General features: G+C 53.1%; 1 protein-coding gene across 1 annotated transcript in view; it reads left to right on the forward strand.

Moving 5' to 3' along the window:
- GCN1 (GCN1 activator of EIF2AK4) overlaps positions 1-17,894 on the forward strand; it is a gene marked incomplete at its 5' end in the record, with an annotated part of 49,700 nt that extends 31,806 nt beyond the window's left edge. The window contains 19 exons of the mRNA XM_081113716.1: positions 174-312; positions 400-596; positions 800-942; positions 2,211-2,328; positions 2,426-2,641; positions 3,681-3,845; positions 5,274-5,435; positions 5,715-5,807; positions 6,017-6,160; positions 6,255-6,524; positions 6,761-6,874; positions 7,314-7,544; positions 9,406-9,599; positions 9,709-9,823; positions 12,039-12,135; positions 12,517-12,665; positions 13,335-13,439; positions 14,753-14,971; positions 15,461-17,894. Of these exons, the coding sequence (XP_080969842.1) occupies positions 174-312; positions 400-596; positions 800-942; positions 2,211-2,328; positions 2,426-2,641; positions 3,681-3,845; positions 5,274-5,435; positions 5,715-5,807; positions 6,017-6,160; positions 6,255-6,524; positions 6,761-6,874; positions 7,314-7,544; positions 9,406-9,599; positions 9,709-9,823; positions 12,039-12,135; positions 12,517-12,665; positions 13,335-13,439; positions 14,753-14,971; positions 15,461-15,586 (2,997 nt within the window). The 3' untranslated portion in view covers positions 15,587-17,894. The remainder of the gene's footprint in view (positions 1-173; positions 313-399; positions 597-799; positions 943-2,210; positions 2,329-2,425; positions 2,642-3,680; positions 3,846-5,273; positions 5,436-5,714; positions 5,808-6,016; positions 6,161-6,254; positions 6,525-6,760; positions 6,875-7,313; positions 7,545-9,405; positions 9,600-9,708; positions 9,824-12,038; positions 12,136-12,516; positions 12,666-13,334; positions 13,440-14,752; positions 14,972-15,460) is intronic.
- Between the last annotated feature and the right edge of the window lie 205 nt (positions 17,895-18,099).

The raw sequence follows: 18,099 nt of genomic DNA on the forward strand, positions 1-18,099 counted from the left end.
GGGAGGAGGCAAGAGCTTCTTATTTTAGCCCAGTCTCCAGAAAATTCATACCTGAGAATTTTGTGTTTGTCTGGTGAAGGAAAGGAGCCCGAGGGACCCCTCATTGCTCCTGCCTGGTCACCTTGTTTTGAGCCCTCAGCTCCTCCCTACCCCTGCTGTTGGTTACCTGACAGGTGCGGACAGTGTCTGCAAAGGCCCTTGGGGCCATGGTGAAGGGCATGGGCGAGTCGTGCTTCGAGGACTTGCTGCCGTGGCTGATGGAGACGTTGACCTATGAGCAGAGCTCCGTGGATCGCTCAGGCGCTGCACAAGGTGAGGCCAGCGCAGGCCCAAGGGCCCGCCCAGAAATGCCCTCTGGGGACCTCAGAGCCAGTGGGTTCATTCTGTCTCTTGTTGCAGGGTTGGCCGAGGTCATGGCTGGCTTAGGGGTGGAGAAGTTGGAGAAGCTGATGCCAGAAATTGTGGCTACAGCCAGCAAAGTGGACATTGCACCCCACGTCCGAGATGGCTACATTATGATGTTCAACTACCTGCCCATCACCTTTGGGGACAAGTTCACTCCTTACGTGGGGCCCATCATCCCCTGTATCCTCAAAGTAGGCACTGCTGACCAGCCAGGAGAGCGTACTGAGGAGGGTGGGATGCATGTGCCCTGGGGGGTTGCTAGGGCTGCTGGCTGGTGGGGCTGGGTGGGAGGAGTCCTCTTCCTGCTGTCCAAGGAGTCCCATCTCCTTTTGGGTCTGGGTGCCTTGGGAAGGGTGGGGAGGCAGCCCTGGCTGACCCCGCTCTGTGTGCACAGGCTCTTGCTGATGAGAACGAGTTTGTGCGTGATACCGCGCTGCGTGCGGGCCAGCGGGTCATCTCCATGTATGCCGAGACGGCCATCGCCCTGCTGCTGCCCCAGCTGGAGCAAGGCCTCTTTGACGACCTCTGGAGAATAAGGTGAGAACTCGGGCGGAAAGACCCAGCTTCGCATTTTGGGAACTTGAAGAAATAAAGAGCAAAATGATGCCAAGAACTCTCAACTTTCTCCAGATCCTCACTTTTAACCATTTTGTAACCCTCTAGTTTCCTGTAGCAATGTCTTCATTCTGATTCTCTTTTAAAAAAGTTCTCTTTAGTCAGTCCTTCAGTTGTATTACAATCTAAGCTTGTATACTTTTTAATCTGGAAATGTTACTTCTATGGTTTTATTCCAAGGACAGATTTGGTTGAGTGCTTAAGGATGTAGGTAGAAGGCTCTCTGTTGCAGTATTGTTTTTACCATTTGAAAAATTGGATGTTGGTTTTAAAAAGTCACGACACATCCATACAGTGAACTTATCAGTCGTTACGAAGAATGGTAAAGAACAGGGGTCCTCAAACTATGGCCCGCGGCCACATAAACATTTATCTGGCCCGCCGCAAACATTTATCCGGCCCGCCTGGTGTTTTTGCCGCCGCTGCCTGTCCTGCTTAGCAGCCGACTTGTCCCGGGCCGCAGTGCACATGTGTGGAATGTCTGAGGGACAGTGAACTGGCCCCCTGTTTAAAAAGTTTGAGGACCTCTGGTAAAGAACCTTTATCAGCTGACACAGGAAGCTCCTCAGCCTCTAGCTGACATCGCAGGTAGATTGTGGCCCAGCGCACGTGGTGTGGACTCAATTCCCACACTGTGTGGGGGAGTGCGTGTCTTTGTAGCGGGCGCCCTATGCAAGGGTGTCACCAGAGTGTCAGGACGGTTGCCTGAGTAGTGGGGGTTTGAATGATTGTTTATACTCACATTCTTCATATTATTCTGTATTTTGGAATTTTACGTTTGGATGTGACTATTATTTTTTATGATTATTAAGAACAGCAAACCTCACTTAATTTGAAGAGAAGTTTATCCTTCTAGGCCTCTTCTGATGCCTCCAGTTCTGATGATCAGCATTCCTGATTTCCTGTTAATGCTTTTATTTGTGCTCTCTTTTAAAAAAATATTTTATTGTAGAATTTTTCATGAAGTCTTTTCAAAAGTATTTATTCTTTTTCATTGTCAAAGTTCATTGGCAAGAAAATAAAGTGGGAAAGTGTAAAGACATGAAAATCGCCTGTAACTTTTCTCCCATTCCAGAATAACCACCTGGAATATTTCCCATGCGTTTCCTCAGTCTCTTTCCTGCCCGGTGCTTGGTTGAGCCCCCAGACTGCCCCTTGCAGCTGTGTGACTCTGTGCTTGGCCCTCTCAGGTTCAGCTCTGTTCAGCTCTTGGGGGACCTCCTGTTCCACATCTCAGGTGTCACTGGAAAGATGACCACGGAAACTGCCTCTGAAGATGATAACTTTGGGACTGCACAGTCCAACAAGGTGCGTGCCTCGCGTCGGTTGCCTTGCTCTGTGGAGGGCACTCATGCTGTGGGGGCCTCACCTCCCCTTGTTTTCTGTTCCTCTGTGCTGGCTGCAGGCTATCATCACTGCCCTGGGGGTGGACCGACGGAACCGGGTGCTGGCAGGGCTGTACATGGGCCGTTCGGACACCCAGCTGGTTGTGCGGCAAGCATCCCTGCACGTCTGGAAGATCGTGGTCTCCAACACCCCCCGCACCCTGCGTGAGATCCTGCCCACGCTCTTCGGGCTGCTGCTGGGTTTCCTGGCAAGTACCTGTGCAGATAAGAGAACGGTAAGTTGCTCGGCCTTGCTTCTGACCCCGCAGCCCTGATGCTTACTAGTAGAGGCCAGCAAGTCAGGTCTGCAGAGACGGGGAGAGTACTTAGTCATTTAACAAATACTTATTAAGTATCTGGTGGTGTAAGACCTGGCATATAATAGAGAAGACAGGCAGCCTCATTGCTTTTCCTCACGGAGTTACACTGGTAGAGGAGATGGATGTGAATCAAGTAATCACACAGACAGATGCAGATGCAGCTACTGCAAGTGCACAGGGCACTGCAAGTGCTCACCACAGGGCCATGCAACCCAGCTGGGGGCCAGGAAAGGCTTCTCACGAGAAACGGTGCTTGAAGATGAAAGATGAGTGAGCACCGACCAGGTAAGGAGGCGACAAAGGACTATTTCAGACAGGGATCGTGCTATAGATATAAGGATGGGGTGTGCAAAGGCCCTGTGATGGGCAAAAACATGGCCCACAGTAGGAAAGAGCAAAGGGCAGTGGGTCTGGAGTGAGAAAGCAGAGACCATCGTGGTGTGACCTGACTGATGTGCTGGGCTAGTGGGTGGTGTTCTTGTTGAGAGGAGGGGCCCAGCCTGGGCTGATAGTCACTTCTGCCCATCTCCTTTGGCCCCACCTCCTATCCCTGGCAAACAAACTGAGTATTTGGCGCTAAAGGGTTTGCATGAGGCCTCGGAGCAGATGGGTTTTTTCCTAAAGCATCTGTTCCTAATTCAGTTTGTCCCCTTGGCAGAAGCACAAGTTTAAGTGACTTCTAGGCTGCAGTTTTCAATCCAGGGAAATTGGCCTTTGACCAGGCAGCATTTCCTGTTCACATGTGAGGTGCCAGCTCTTGCTGTAGGTTGTGTAGGTGCCTAAGGCACACAGCGATAATTTTATTACGCAGTGTTGCAAGCACCCTGGGGGACTCTGCGGGAGTAAGAACATTTGGGGAAGTTAAGCCAGTGACTCAGATAAAGTCTAGGAGGTTCCAGGGCCTCATTCTGGAGTTTGCAGGGAGTTGATATCCTGGCCTGATCTCTGCTGACAGATCGCAGCGCGGACATTAGGAGATCTCGTCCGGAAGTTAGGGGAGAAAATCCTACCCGAGATCATTCCCATCCTTGAGGAAGGCCTGAGGTCTCAGAAGAGCGACGAGCGGCAGGGCGTGTGCATTGGGCTGAGCGAGATCATGAAGTCCACCAGCCGGGATGCCGTGAGTATCTCCTAAGCACCCTGTAGGCCTTGCACCTGCAGGTGACTGACTCAGAGCTGCTGGGGAGGTGGCAGGAGAAGCGGCGCCTCCACGTGAGGACACGCGAACCTCACTCCAGAGGGTGCTGCTGGCGGGGCCACGTGTGGACTGCAGTTCCCTCCTCAGCTTTCCTAGCAGATTTTCTGGCTCAGATCTAAGCAGGTTTGAGGCCTGAGTGGCCTTTGGAAATGGAGATCTTTTTCTCACCATTCTTGAGGTTGCTCTAGATTAATCCCTTTTGTGTCTCTGTATCAGTTCAGTTAAAATGTGTGGTGCCCTGAGCAGGGGGGCGGGGAGGGGGGCAAGGAGGGCATGCGTGTGTGTGAGTGGTGGGGGCGGCGGGAGCAGGAGGGCCTTGCACTTACTCTTCGATGCTCTGAATGCCATCACCAAGGTCAGGCCTGCTGACCCCACAGCCAGCTTCTGACTGTAGACAGTTCAGATGCTTGTAAGACTAGACCCTCAGAAGGAGCAGAGCAGATGAGAGTAAGTGCCTGGTGGGTGGGACTGTATTGTCTCCAGCAGTGGTACTGTTACTATAGTAGCGAGAACAGTCAAGAGGTTTGGAGTCCTTTCCACTGACCTTACTTTATAAGGTAATTGACCCCCGAAACATTCCTGGGGGTAGGTTGAATGTGCATGCAGGCTGTCGATTGGGAGGAAAGCAGCACAGCCATGAAGTGGGTGGCCAGTCAGAAATGTAAGCATGTGGCCAGTTACTTAGCCAGGGCACCCTCACCAGATTGACTGGCTTTTTCTCCCGTGTGTAACAGTGTAAGTATTACATTTGGGGTTTATATTTGCATTTGGCAAAGGATACAAACCAGTTCTGTCCCCAGATAGAGTTGTGACTTATTGAGGAGCTACCGAGTCCCCTGAAGGCTGAGGCCTTAGGTGGCAAGGCCGACATGTAACCAGCCCTTGGGTTCATAGTGAGCTTTGCTTTGGTGGAATCAGTTACAAGGGGAGCAGAGCTGTCCTTGGCCCCATGGTAGCCCTAGGACTTCATAGAGGAGCAGGCTTTTGAGTTCAGCTTGAAGAAGAACTTGGGGTTTTTCAAGAGGGTAGGCAAAGGAACGAGTTGGGGGAGGGAGGCCACGTCGGAAGGCCTCGCTGTGGGAAGGAATTTGGATCCTGTAAGAGGTGGAGAGTATCAGGAAGACTCACCTTAAAAATCAGGTGCTAGTGGGTCCGTGGGTTTAGACTCCTCACAAGTAAATTACACATCCTCTCTGCTTCTGTAGACTTGCACGTTTTCACAGAAAGCAGCTAAGTTAAAGGCCATGGGAGTAGTGGTGGCCGGGCTGGGCAGAGGTCCTCGCCGCCCGCCCTCGCCTCCGCTCCCTCCTTGCCTCTGCCGTATCAGGCACAGTGCCCGTGCTGTTGCAGGTGCTGTATTTCTCCGAGTCCCTGGTGCCCACGGCAAGGAAGGCTTTGTGTGACCCCCTGGAGGAGGTCAGAGAGGCGGCAGCCAAGACCTTTGAGCAGCTGCACTCCACCATCGGCCACCAGGCGCTGGAGGACATCCTCCCGTTCCTACTGAAGCAGCTGGTGAGTGGCTCTGCCGCACACCTACCAGTGTGGCTTTACTATCTCTGTAGAACGCGAAACTCGGGGGCCTTCTCATGCCAAGGCAGCCGCAGTGTGGGCACAGGAGGGTGGGTGCAGTGGTAACAGATTGAGCTCTGTCTTCTCCTTGGACAGTCAGTGAACGTGGGTGCAGTGGGGGAGGGAGCAGCGTGGAGAAGGAAGCCGGTGGTGGCTGGTCCAGACAGCCGAGGTGGGGACAGGAGCCAGCGCCTCAGTGTGGCCCCCGATCGCCCTCTGCAGGATGATGACGAGGTGTCAGAGTTCGCCTTGGACGGTCTGAAGCAAGTCATGGCCATCAAGAGTCGTGTTGTGCTGCCCTACCTTGTGCCCAAGGTAAAGCCCACCAGCAGCAGCTCCCTCTGACCCAGAGGCCACAGGCAGCGCATTCCTGGGGCTGCCGCGAAGACCGGTTCTGCGCTCAGATGCTGCGGGAGGCGGGCGGTGGGTGCAGGACGCCCTGAAGAGCGGCCTGGGCTCTGCGGAGCCTGGAGCAGCCAGCACAGGCAGCATTCCTTGCGTTGACGGTATTCGTCACTCCACAGCTGACAACTCCGCCCGTCAATACCCGGGTGCTGGCCTTCCTCTCGTCGGTGGCAGGCGACGCCCTGACCCGTCATCTTGGCGTGATCCTCCCAGCGGTCATGGTGGCTCTGAAGGAGAAGCTGGGGACTCCCGGTGAGCAGCTGGTGAGTGTCATGATCACTCCCGCCGGCTTTCTAACAGCCGTCCGTCCTGCCTTGGAGGAGGCATGCTCAGCCCAGGTGTCCCCTGTGGTTTCAGGAGATGGCCAACTGCCAGGCCGTGATCCTCTCGGTAGAGGACGACGTCGGGCACCGGATCATCATCGAGGACCTGTTGGAAGCCACCCGCAGCCCTGAGGTGGGCATGAGGCAGGCCGCCGCCATCATCCTCAGCATCTACTGCTCCCGCTCGAAGGCGGACTACACCAGCCACCTGCGGAGCCTGGTCTCGGGCCTGATCCGTCTCTTCAACGACTCCAGCCCTGTGGTTCTGGAGGAGAGCTGGGATGCGCTGAACGCCATCACCAAGGTCAGGCCTGCTGACCCCTCAGCCAGCTTCTAACTGTAGACGGTTCCAGATGATTATAAGACTAGACCCCCCAACATAACCCCTGCGTACCTGTCACCTAGCTTCAGCATCTCCCGTTCAGGGCCAGTCTCCGTTATACTCCCCCAGACCTCCCCCTGCTGTAATGTTTCCAAGCAGTCTTGAGAGGGCTGTACTTACCTCTGACAGCCTCTCTGCTTTTTCCTGGCTTCCCACAGAAGCTGGATGCTGGCAACCAGCTGGCACTAATTGAAGAACTCCACAAGGAAATCCGGTTCATAGGGAATGAGAGCAAAGGCGAGCACGTGCCCGGGTTCTGCCTCCCAAAGAAGGTAAGTCAGGGCTCATGTGCAGGGTGCTGTGGGCACGCGACCTTCCTCGGCCTCCTCCTCAGGCCCAGGTCTGCGTGGGGCACCTGGAGCAGCTGTGTGTCAATCTGACTGTGCTCCAGCTGCTATTCTGCACCTTCACAGACAGTGTGTTTCTTCCCGTGGTGGTCACATGGGGACAGGGTTTAAGCTGGGGGTGAGTCACAAAGGTGACAGCAGTGCGTGTGCCTGTGTAATAGGCCAACTGGGGCTCTTTTCTTCTGGCCACAGCAAGTCAGGACTATTCCCCAGCCAGCATCCTCTCAGGCTGTGATCCTGGCAGCCGAATCAGTCTCTCCCATGGCGCTATGGAGAGGGCGGCTGATAGCACCTGCTTTTGGTGGGCGGACACCCGGGCCCAGTGCCTTGGAGATTTGACTCTCGCATGTGATTCTCTTGCCAGGGAGTTACATCCATCCTTCCAGTGCTGCGGGAGGGAGTCCTGACTGGCAGCCCAGAGCAGAAAGAGGAAGCAGCCAAAGCTTTAGGCTTGGTGATCCGCCTGACCTCAGCTGACGCCCTGAGGCCCTCCGTGGTCAGCATCACTGGCCCTCTGATTCGCATCCTGGGGGACCGGTTCAGCTGGAATGTGAAGGCGGCTCTGCTCGAGACACTCAGCCTCTTGCTGGCCAAGGTAAGTGAGTGATGGGTTCATCCTCTTTGTCCATGGTGATGTTAGAGACCAGATAGATCTGTCTGCAGGAGGCTGGTCCAGGGTGTCATGGGCAGAGTGACAGCTCATTCTGGAGAAACAGTACAGCAGAGGGTGCTGAGACCTTGGACTGTAGACTCACACTACACTGCTCAGTTACAGGCCCACCTCTTAGAAGCTATGTGGCCGCAATGACCTCTGAGCCTGTTTCCTCTCCTATAGTTGGAGATTGCTGATGCCGCCTGCCTGACTTAGGGCTGTGAAATGGGGACTTCGATGAAATAGCATCTATCAGCCATTCCTCATGTTTTTCGGGGCAATAAATAAGCCTTTAGACTTAAAAAACGGATAGACAGAGTCAAGATTTGTTGGGCGGGGGGGGGGGGGGAGGAAGAAAAAAAGAAAAGAATTCTTACTTGAAGTTTGGAAACAAAGGCAAGCTTACAGTTTTTAGCTTTTCTATTCCTTTTTGAAGAAAGGTGTGGGGAGTAACTTCCCAGCTAAATGGGAATGTGAGCACCCAGCCTTATTCTGTAGAAAATTGAGTCTTTTTTTTTAAAAAAATTACATGGCTTTCTGTGCTGTTCTTTTCTGTGGTGATTTTGCAACTCTGCATACAAATGGAGCCTCCCTCAGGGAATGTGCCCCTTACGCCACGGGTCAGATGCCACCTATAGACAGATGGTTCCCACCTCACACACGTACCAGCCTCGCTCCCAGGAGCCTCCCAGCAGGCTGCCAACTCCTGACCCCAGGTTTCCAGGCAGCTGCTCTGATTTTCCCTTTTAGCAAAAGGAAACCCTTAGTCCTGGACCTGTCTGTATTTTGTCACGAGTGCGCCTGCTTTTCTGTAGATGATCAGGGATTAAACTGGATTTTTAAAAAATTTTATATTTTTTTGCCGAAACCGGTTTGGCTCAGTGGATAGAGCGTCAGCCTGCGGACTGAAAGGTCCCAGGTTCGATTCCGGTCAAGGGCATGTACCTGGGTTGCGGGCACATCCCCAGTGGGAGATGTGCAGGAGGCAGCTGATGGATGTTTCTCTCTCATCAATGTTTCTAACTATCTCTCTCCCTTCCTCTCTGTAAAAGTTCAATAAAATATATTTTAAAAAAAAATTTTATATTTTTATTGATTTCGGAGAGGAAGGGAGAGGAAAAGTGAGACAGAAACATCAATGATGGAAGAGAATCATTGATTGGCTGCCTCCTCCATGTCCCCCACCGGGGATTGAGCCCACCACCCAGGCATGTGCCCTGACTGGAAATGGAACTGTGACCTCCTGGTTCGTAGGTTGATGCTCAACCACCGAGCCACACCATCTGGGCTAAACTGGATTTTTAATGGGAAGGTTGACCATGTGTACAGGGATGACTTTCGGAGGTCTCTTGTTTCATAGGGTTGTTCTGGGAGGGAAATGACAAGTGCTCAGTAGGTGGTACCTGCCCTTATGCACCTAGTTCGCTTCCCTGTCTTGGCACTAGAATCGATCTTCAGTGGTGCTGACAGCCGCCGCCTGCCTGCTGCTTAACGTATTCGGAGTCCGAGGTTTAAAGTCATTGCCAAGCTGAGGACTCCCTCAGTGGGGGTGCTCCTCCTCCCACCGCCCCTCCCCTCTTTCCTGTGCCGTGAAGGCGGCCAAAGCAGAGGAGGAGGCTGCGCATGCCCTGTCTGTGCTTGGCTGTCCTCTCTTTCGGGAAACTGTTCTTAGCCTGTGAGAGAGCTGGGCCAGGGGCCAGTTCATGGTGGGCTGCTTTCATGCCTGTGGTGATGAGCTGCTTTCATGCCTGTGGCACACTTGGACTCCACCTCACTGTGCTCTTGGGTGTGGGTTTTCTCACAGGTTGGGATAGCCCTGAAGCCCTTCCTGCCCCAGCTGCAGACCACGTTCACCAAAGCCCTGCAGGACTCCAACCGGGGGGTGCGCCTGAAGGCTGCTGATGCGCTGGGCAAGCTCATTTCCATCCACATCAAGGTGGACCCCCTCTTTACAGAGCTGCTGAACGGGATCCGTGCCATGGAGGACCCGGGTGTCAGGTGAGGTGTCAGCAGGGGAGTGCTGTGGCCGGAGGAGGCCAGGCAGCTGCTGAAGCAGCCCTGGGCCGGTGGAGGGAGCAGCAGTGAAGGAGAGCCATTGGTTCTGCAGGGACACCATGCTGCAGGCCCTGAGGTTTGTGATCCAGGGAGCAGGGGCCAAAGTGGATGCAGTCATCCGGAAAAACATCGTCTCGCTCCTGCAGAGCATGCTGGGACATGACGAGGTACGGCTGCAGGTGGACGGGGCTAGTGGGCTCTTCTGTGGTTGGCATCTCCGTTTTGCATTAGAAGAACTTGGTACACTTGCTGACTGGTCAGCAATCATAGTCATTCCTGACATTTGTGTCATTCTTTATAGTTTACCAACGTTTGGTTGTGAGCACAAGGCAGGTAGTATTGATATTGAGACTCTGTTGGTTTTAAAAAAATTATATATATATATATTTATTTATATTTGATGGATTTCAGAGAGGAAGGGAGAGGGAGAGAGAGATAGAAACATCAATGATGAGAGTCATTGATTGGCTGCCTCCTACATGCCCCCTACTGGGGATCGAGCCTCCAACCTGGGCATGTGCCCTTGACCAGAATCAAACCTGGGACCCTTCAATCCCCAGGCTGACGCTCTATCCACTGAGCCAAACTGGCTAGGGCTCTGTTTTTTAAATATGTTTTTATTGATTTTTGAGAGAGAGGAAGGGAGAGGAATAGAGAGATAGAAACATTAATGATGAGAAACATCGATTGGCTGCCTCCTGCATACCCCCTACTCAGGATCGAGCTGGCAACCTGGGCATGTGCCCTGACTTGGAATCGGACCAGGGACCTCCTGGTTCATAGGTCGAGGCCCAACCACTGAGCGATACTGGCCTGGCAAGACTCTGTTATAGACAAGAAAAGTAAGGTTTTTAAAGTCCCAGATAGCTCATGAATTTGGTCTCTTAATTTTTAAACAAGTCACACTCCCCCTCTGCCCCTCATTTCCCCATTTGTAAAATAAAGCTTCATTTTTTGGTTCTGGAAACACTTGCTGAGCTGAAGGGTGAGCCCAGAGGTAACTAAAGTGTGGTCACAGCCCTCAGGGAACTGTCTGGTGTCTGTCCCAGTGGGAGGTGTTGGCACAGTTGGAGAGAGTGAGACTTGCCTGGTCCACGCCTTGCCAGCGGTGGAGTCAGAGCAGAATCGGGGCCCTGTGACTCCTGGTTCTGTCACAGTTCCGTTCGTGTGGTCCTTCCTCACCCAGTCCGGAGGCATTTGTTAACCGTAACAGGCCCAGAAGGAGCTGAGTCTATGGATAAGAGATTTCCTTCCCCTTCGACAAACAGCCCTCTGTTGTGTCGTCTGACTCACATCTGTGGGGCTGATCTCTGGAGAGAGGCCTTGAGTTCACACGTCCAGTGTGTGTGCCCCGCACGGGCCGGCCATTGTACCTAGCACGTCTCCTCCCGTCTGGTCTGATCCCCAGCTGCCTGCTGTCTGAGTACAGCCTGCCTAGGGGTTTAGATGGGAGACTACTTTCTTTTCGTCATAGTCTGCCCAGGTTTTTACAGGGCCAGCAACCTTGCAAGCAAAAGTGAGCATTTAAATCAATTTGCATTTCACCACAATGCAGCTTCAAATAGCTCCTGTTGGAGAGAGAGGGTGTCAGAAAGCCCGTTAGCCTTGCCGGGCACCTGGGCTTCGGCTGGGAACTCATAGGCCCAAGTGCCTGCAGACCATCTCCTCCCCCTCAGAGCTTGCCGGCCTGGCGTTGGCCTCCCTGTGGCATTGAGTCCCCGGTTGGTTGGGTGGTGTTTTGGGGGAGGCCCAGCAGGTTGGCACTTACTGATAGCACAGCACCTCAAATCCAGCTCAGTGTCCCATCACTAGCTGCCAGGGAGGAGCCATTGTGTGTCTGGCTTGGCCTTTACTTATCTTCCTTGGGTTGATAAGTGGCTCCAGTGTGACTCCCTGTGAAAACCCTAATAGAATGTAGGTGGCAGTGGCACACTGACGTAGTAGAGAGAGAGCACACAGGATTGTGCGGGGAGGGAGCTGAGGGGTTCTCTAGCTGGGTGGGCAGGAGCCTCCCCTCTCTAGCCCCCCCGTGCCTCACAGAGCTGTTGACAGTAATTGAGATAATAGTGTTGAGCATTCAGACTTCCTAAGAAGCAAGGTGCTGTGGAAATACAGTCATTATTGCTATTATGATGGAGATTACCATTTGCCCACACTGGAGTTTCTGTAATTAAGTGGAGTGCTGGGGTGTAGTTTTTCACTCTGCATCAAGCGGCAGTTGTAGTGAATGGCAGCCCCAGCCTGGAGGAAGGGCTGCAGTTCGAGTGCCCGAGTTGCTTTGTCCTTCTTCCATGCCCTTTGTCCTGGGCACTGTTGCCATGGTGACGATGGAGCTGGTGGGACAGCTTGCACCGCCTTTCAGTCCCTTCTCTGCTCTGTCAGGACAACACTCGCATCTCCTCGGCCGGATGCCTCGGGGAGCTGTGTGCCTTTCTGACGGAGGAGGAGCTCAGCACAGTCCTCCAGCAGTGCTTGCTGGGTAGGTCTCTCTTGCACACTGTGGACTTCTCCTGGGGGCTCTCAGCCCTGGGGGAGCTGTGGGTGTGCTTCCCTTTCCCCTCAGAGGGTCTTCTGGCAGCTGCTCTAGCCTCTTCAGGGGTTCCAGCTGCTAAAACAAAATGGAGTTTCCAGTGCTCCTGTAGCCCTGAGTGTCTGCTCAAGGACCCAGCTGCACGTCTGAAGGGGTTTGTGAGACCCTCTCCTTAACATGCCACTTGGGGCAGGGAGGCCCATGTGCAGTGTGCGCTGGGTTTTCCGCCAGGATGAGTTGGCACTCTAGTCTCAGAGGCGGGGCAGGCCCGAGGGTTTGGGGAGGGCATGCTGTGAAGTGCAGGGCGACCCCCATGTGTCCTTCCACCAGCGGACGTGTCCGGCATTGACTGGATGGTTCGGCACGGACGGAGCCTGGCACTCTCCGTGGCTGTGAATGTGGCTCCTAGCAGACTCTGTGCAGGCAAATACAGCAGCGAAGTTCAGGACATGATCCTCAGCAATGCCGTGGCAGACAGGGTAAGGCGTGGGGGCAGCAGACGGCCTCCCCTCCCCTAGCAAAATTCCCCTGCCAGAGCCTCACTGACAGCATGGTGTGGGGAGGGACCCAGACTGGGTTGTGGGTAGTCAGAGGCATGGTTCACGTTTTACCGTTTCTGGTAACTTGCTGTGCCCTCGGACCAGAACTTGCTCTCTCTGGGCCCCAGTTTCATCATCTAAACCAGCGGTTTTCAACCTGTGGGTCGCGACCCCTTTGGTGGTCAAATAACCCTTTCGCAGGGGTCGCCTAAGACCATCCTGCGTATCAGATATTTACATTACAATTCATAACAGTAGCAACATGACAGTTATGAAGTAGCAACGAAAATAATTTTATGGTTGGGTCACAACATGAGGAACTGTATTTAAAAGGCCAGAAGGTTGATAACCACTGATGTAAAAAGTGAGGAGTTTGGGTTGAAGCACCTAGAGGTCCCTTCTAAGGAGAAAGTCTCTGACCCCTGTTCCTGGAACCAGTGATGCACGTGTTGTTCATCTGCCTCAGCCAGGGCAGCATTGGGTATAGGGCTGAGGAGGTTGGGGGTGCAGAGCAGGATCCCGGCCATCCCTGGGAATGGGGGTGCCTGGCCCCGCTGCCCCAAGGAAGGAGCTGGTGCCGCCCTGCCTAGCTCTTTCCTCTCTCCACAGGTCCCCATCGCGGTGAGCGGCGTCCGGGGCATGGGCTTCCTGATGAAGTATCACATCGGGACAGGAGGGCAGTTGCCTGCCAAGCTCTCCAGCCTGCTCATTAAGGTGAGGGGCTGGCCTGCTGTGGGACGGCCCACGACCAGGAACACTGGGCCCCGCCCAGGCCCGCGGTGCTCAGCTGTCAGGGCTGTGGGAGTGGTTCTGTGTGCGTTTTTGTCTGGAAGAGTGCCCTACTTTTTGTCAGAGTCTCAAATAGACCTGACACCCCAAATCAAGTTAAGAACTAGTATTTTAAGCATTTTTTTCTAGGCATCCCGACTTTATAAAACTAGGGACAGATCTGGGATCAAATTTAAATAAATCTCTTCCCTTGTCTCCCATTAGCTGGCATGGCACTTATGAGGGTGGCTCTTGCGGGGTGTATAAGCCGGGGAGCCAGATAGTGGGGCGCCTCACGGCCTGTGTAATAAGGCATGCTTCACCAACATGAATGGATACACAAGTCAGAACCAGAACCTGGCCCTGGCCAGGTAGTGCAGTTGGTGAGAGCATCATCCTGATACACCAAGGTTGCAGGTTTGATCCCCAGTCAGGGCACATACAAGAGTCAACCAGTGAATGCATAAGTAAGTGGAACGACAAATCTGTGTTTCTCTCTCTTTCTCTCAAATCAGTCAGTCAAAAAAAAAAAAGAACCAGAACTGCCTTTTGAGACGTGTGGCCAAACCTGAGCCTCTGCCTTTGTAGCCATCTCCCAGGCGTGGACCGTGCTGGAGGTGCACGGACCTCGCTTTGAGTAGTGAGGTTCCGCAGGGTGATGGTCCCCACCCTGCAGACTCCCAGAGCCCTCCTGAGTTTGCCGCCCGATTAGATAGAGCCCGTGTGTGGACATCACCCTGTTTGCAGCTGTTCATCAGCATTTGTTTACTGAGGACCCGCTGTGCACCCTGCTGGTTGGACCTGGAGGTGTAGAGATAAGTGGGCAGACAAGATCCCTGGAGTTGGAGATGCACAGAAAGCCCGGGGAGGGTCCTAACTTAAGTGGGGCTGTCAGGAAAGACCTCTGAAAGCTGACATTTCAGCTGAGACCTGAAGGATGGATGCAAAGGCACCACCAGTGAGGATGTGGGGCAAGCACGTCCCAGGCAGTGGGACCAGCCAGTGAAAAGGTCCGAGGCAGGAAGGCAAGTGGCATGTTTGAGGAAGTGGAAGCTCAGTGTGGGCAAGAGTAGTGAGCAGGGGGGAGAGTGGCATGAGATGAAGAGGGAGTCGCCCTGTCACCTTCCCATGGGAGGGAAGGCGGCGAACGGGAGCAGTGGGGTGTTTCCATGATGAAGTGGGTGTCAGGGCGGACTTTTGGGCTTCTTGGAGAAACAGATGGGATGCGTCTGCCTAAAAAGCCTATGTCCTCTTCATAGTGTCTGCAGAACCCATCCAGTGACATCAGGCTGGTGGCTGAGAAGATGATCTGGTGGGCAAACAAGGACCCGCTGCCTCCCCTGGACCCCCAAGCCATCAAACCCATCCTGAAGGCTCTTCTCGACAACACCAAGGATAAAAACACTGTCGTCAGGGCCTACAGTGACCAGGCGATTGTCAACCTCCTCAAGATGAGACAGGGCGAGGAGGTGTTTCAGGTGGGAGCCGGGGGCTGGAGGGCCTCCCAGGGCACGCTGTGGGCATGCGTCTGCAGACCTTCTGCATGACTGTCTCAAACATCACACTCTTCCCTGCCCGCCTGTATGCATGAGCGTGGAGGGACAGATTGCGATCAGGGACTGGCCTCATGCCTGAAAACCATCCTCTTCCTGTAGTGTCAGACTTCTCTTAGCAACAGAGCCCTTTCTTCCAATAAAATCTCACATGGCACCCAAATCTATGGAACATGCCAGCCGGGCTGCCTGTTGGAGCCCAGATCCCTGTTCACTCAGTCCCTACCGCCGGGCAACCTTCAAAGCACTGAAAGCTCACCCGGCCTCGCCACGTGGAAAGCGTGGAGTGGTTTCCTTGGTTTTCCTCGATGCCCTCCGTGGTTCTAGTTCTGAGGTCACCACTCATTTTTGTCTTTGGTTAGAGAAACCTGAGGCCCTATTTCTGACTGTCTCCCCGTTCCGTCTTCCCCACAGTCCGTCTCTAAGATCCTGGACGTGGCCAGTTTAGAGGTGCTGAGCGAGTGCAACCGAAGGTCGCTGAAGAAGCTGGCCAGCCAGGCCGACTCCACGGAGCAGGTCGATGACACCATTCTGACATGATGTGCTCTGCGTCAGCATTTCGGCTCCACCTCTTTGTTCAATGTTTTCATTTTTGAAAATACGCTGGTTCCGATGGGGAGCTTAGGAGATGGCATTCCCAGGAAGTATTTTCCTATATCAACAGACCACAGCCAAAGCCTTAAATCAAACCCACACACACCTGAAGATTGCCTCCCATCCTTTTCTGTGGAGAAGAGAAGAAGCACATGTGTGAGCCTCACCAGATGGTAGCCGGTAGCTGGTCCCCAGCTTAGCACGGCTGGTCAGACTTGTGGCTCTCCTGTGCCTGAGCTCTGGTTGCAGAGCCAGCGCTACCAACCTTTTGCCTAGATCCTGAGTGGGACGCCGGACTGTAGAGGTTTGCCTCGTGTGGTGTGTCTTGGTGTAGCTTTTCAGTATTGTGTGGCCTGATTAGATCTGACCCCTGTCCAGTGAAAGTGATACTCATGAAGCCTTGCAGTTCACAGGTTGGGGGTGGGGGGTGGGGGGGTTAAAGGCAGGTTGTTTGAAGGAGGAATGTGTAATAAAGGCTTTGATTTAATCTTTACGTAAGCCGATTTTTAATAATCTCCAAACATCCAATAAACACGCAGCTTCCTCCATCAGAAATAAGGCAAGACTGGCAGCTGTTTTCATAAGCATTGGCCACACTGATTTCTGGGCGTCTCTCCTACTCTCGGAGTCTCAGAGATACCTACAGACTCTGTCCTGAGGTCGGGTCTGGAAAGGGTGCAGCCAGGCCTGTGACTGCACCCGGGGTGGAGGACGCAGGGCTGGCTGCGCCACTTCCCTGCTCTGTCCTGACTCAGGAAGGTAGGGAGCTGCTGTAGTCAAGTTTTAAGAGCGCTCCACCCGCCCTGTGGAGTGAGAACCACGCTCCTGCAGGCAGAGGACTGGCCAGAGGAGACAGAGTAGCGGTTTAGCATCTGTCTCCTTTATGAGCAACTTCCTTCCTCCTGTTCTTAGAAGGCTCGTGATCCATGCGTCCTGTCTGAAGGAGCACGCCCCTCTGTGCCCAGTGACGCAAGTTTTTCTGGGCTGTTTCTCTGGTCACAATACGGAATAAACAGCTATCAAAATGACTGGCCAGAGCTGTAAGAGGAAGAAGAATTAGACATGGTGGTAGCAAACTCCCTTTGTCAAAGGTCTCAAGTGCTATACCCAAAAAAGCAAGGCTTTGCTTAACAATGTGTCAGAGGTATCCTTGTGACTCAGCACTTCGGATGAATTCTAAGGTGACTTCTAAGATATTTCTGACAAAATCCTTGCTGTCGGGCCTGAGGCTTATATGTCACAGCACTTCCTATTTTCTTGTAGCAGGCATGGCCTCAGCTGGCTCAATGTAATTGTAGAGTCCCAGGGCTGGAAGGGACCTTGAGAGGTCAGCTGTCTCCATAGCCAAAGCAGCCAACTGTCTCAGTTTTTGGTAGCCATGGTAACTGTAGCTGTTCCCTGCTTCTGGGATTCAGATGGTCATCGCATATGTCCAGCAAGCTGTGTGCATATATGGTCACCTCTCCAGTTAGCTGTGGGGAGGCTGACGAAGTTTCTGGGGGAGGGCCTATAGGCTGGAAACCTTGGTTAAGCACTGAGATGGTTTCAGTGTTTCCTACAAGATCTTAGAGTTGATACTTGAGTCCACCTCATATTCAGTCCACAGTCTGAACTTAGAGGTGAGAGATACTCAGCAAAATCTAAAGGAAAATGCCAGCTTCCAGTTCCAGAAACTGTTCAGCATGGATGGGGACTCAAGGCTCCAGAGCTTGCTGAGTTACATTCCCTGAGTCTGGAGGGAGGGTGTGAGCTGCCAGGAAGTGAGCTGTGAAGGGCTGTCCCAGACACGACAATGGAGCGGACCAAAAGGACCTGGTCAGCCCAGGTCATAGCACTCCTGAGAACAGCAGCCCAGACGGAACACCCTGGAGGAATGGTGCCCGGCAGCAGGGAAGCAAAGCTGTTGGCTCTGGTGGTTGGTGGAGCTGTGTAGCCTTGGGCGAGTCATCCAACCTCTCTGGGCCCACTGCTCGTCTGGATTTGGAAAGGAAGCTCTAAAGAACTCTTGTTTTCAAAGTTATCCTTTAGGGATTAACCCTTTGCGGTCGTATTAAATTTGGACATGGGTGTCGTACTGGTCGGAATTAATTTCCATTGAAAGAGCAGTGATACATAGCATGCAAGATTATGAAGGATAAACAAGATTTATTAATTCTTTTTTGGAACTACGTCACTGCTAGTAGAATCACTACAAACGTTATCACTTTCTACGTCAGTCAGTATTCAAGGTGCCAAAATAAAACTCTTCATCGTTACTTTAAGCTTGTCGATTTCTTCGCTCTCAAAAGGCGACTGGCTCGCCACGGAGTTTTGCATGGCGAGTGTGGAACGACCGCGTTTGTTTGTATTGAGTTTCGATATCTCCGATTTGTCGGGGCAACGTTCTGGTTCGTGACAAGGTCGCTTAGACACTTAAGAGCTTTCAGAGAAATTATGAACTGATACAGGAATGAATAGAG

This window comes from Myotis nattereri, assembly GCF_964212035.1.
Source record: "Myotis nattereri genome assembly, chromosome: 19".
Lineage (NCBI taxonomy): Eukaryota > Metazoa > Chordata > Mammalia > Chiroptera > Vespertilionidae > Myotis > Myotis nattereri.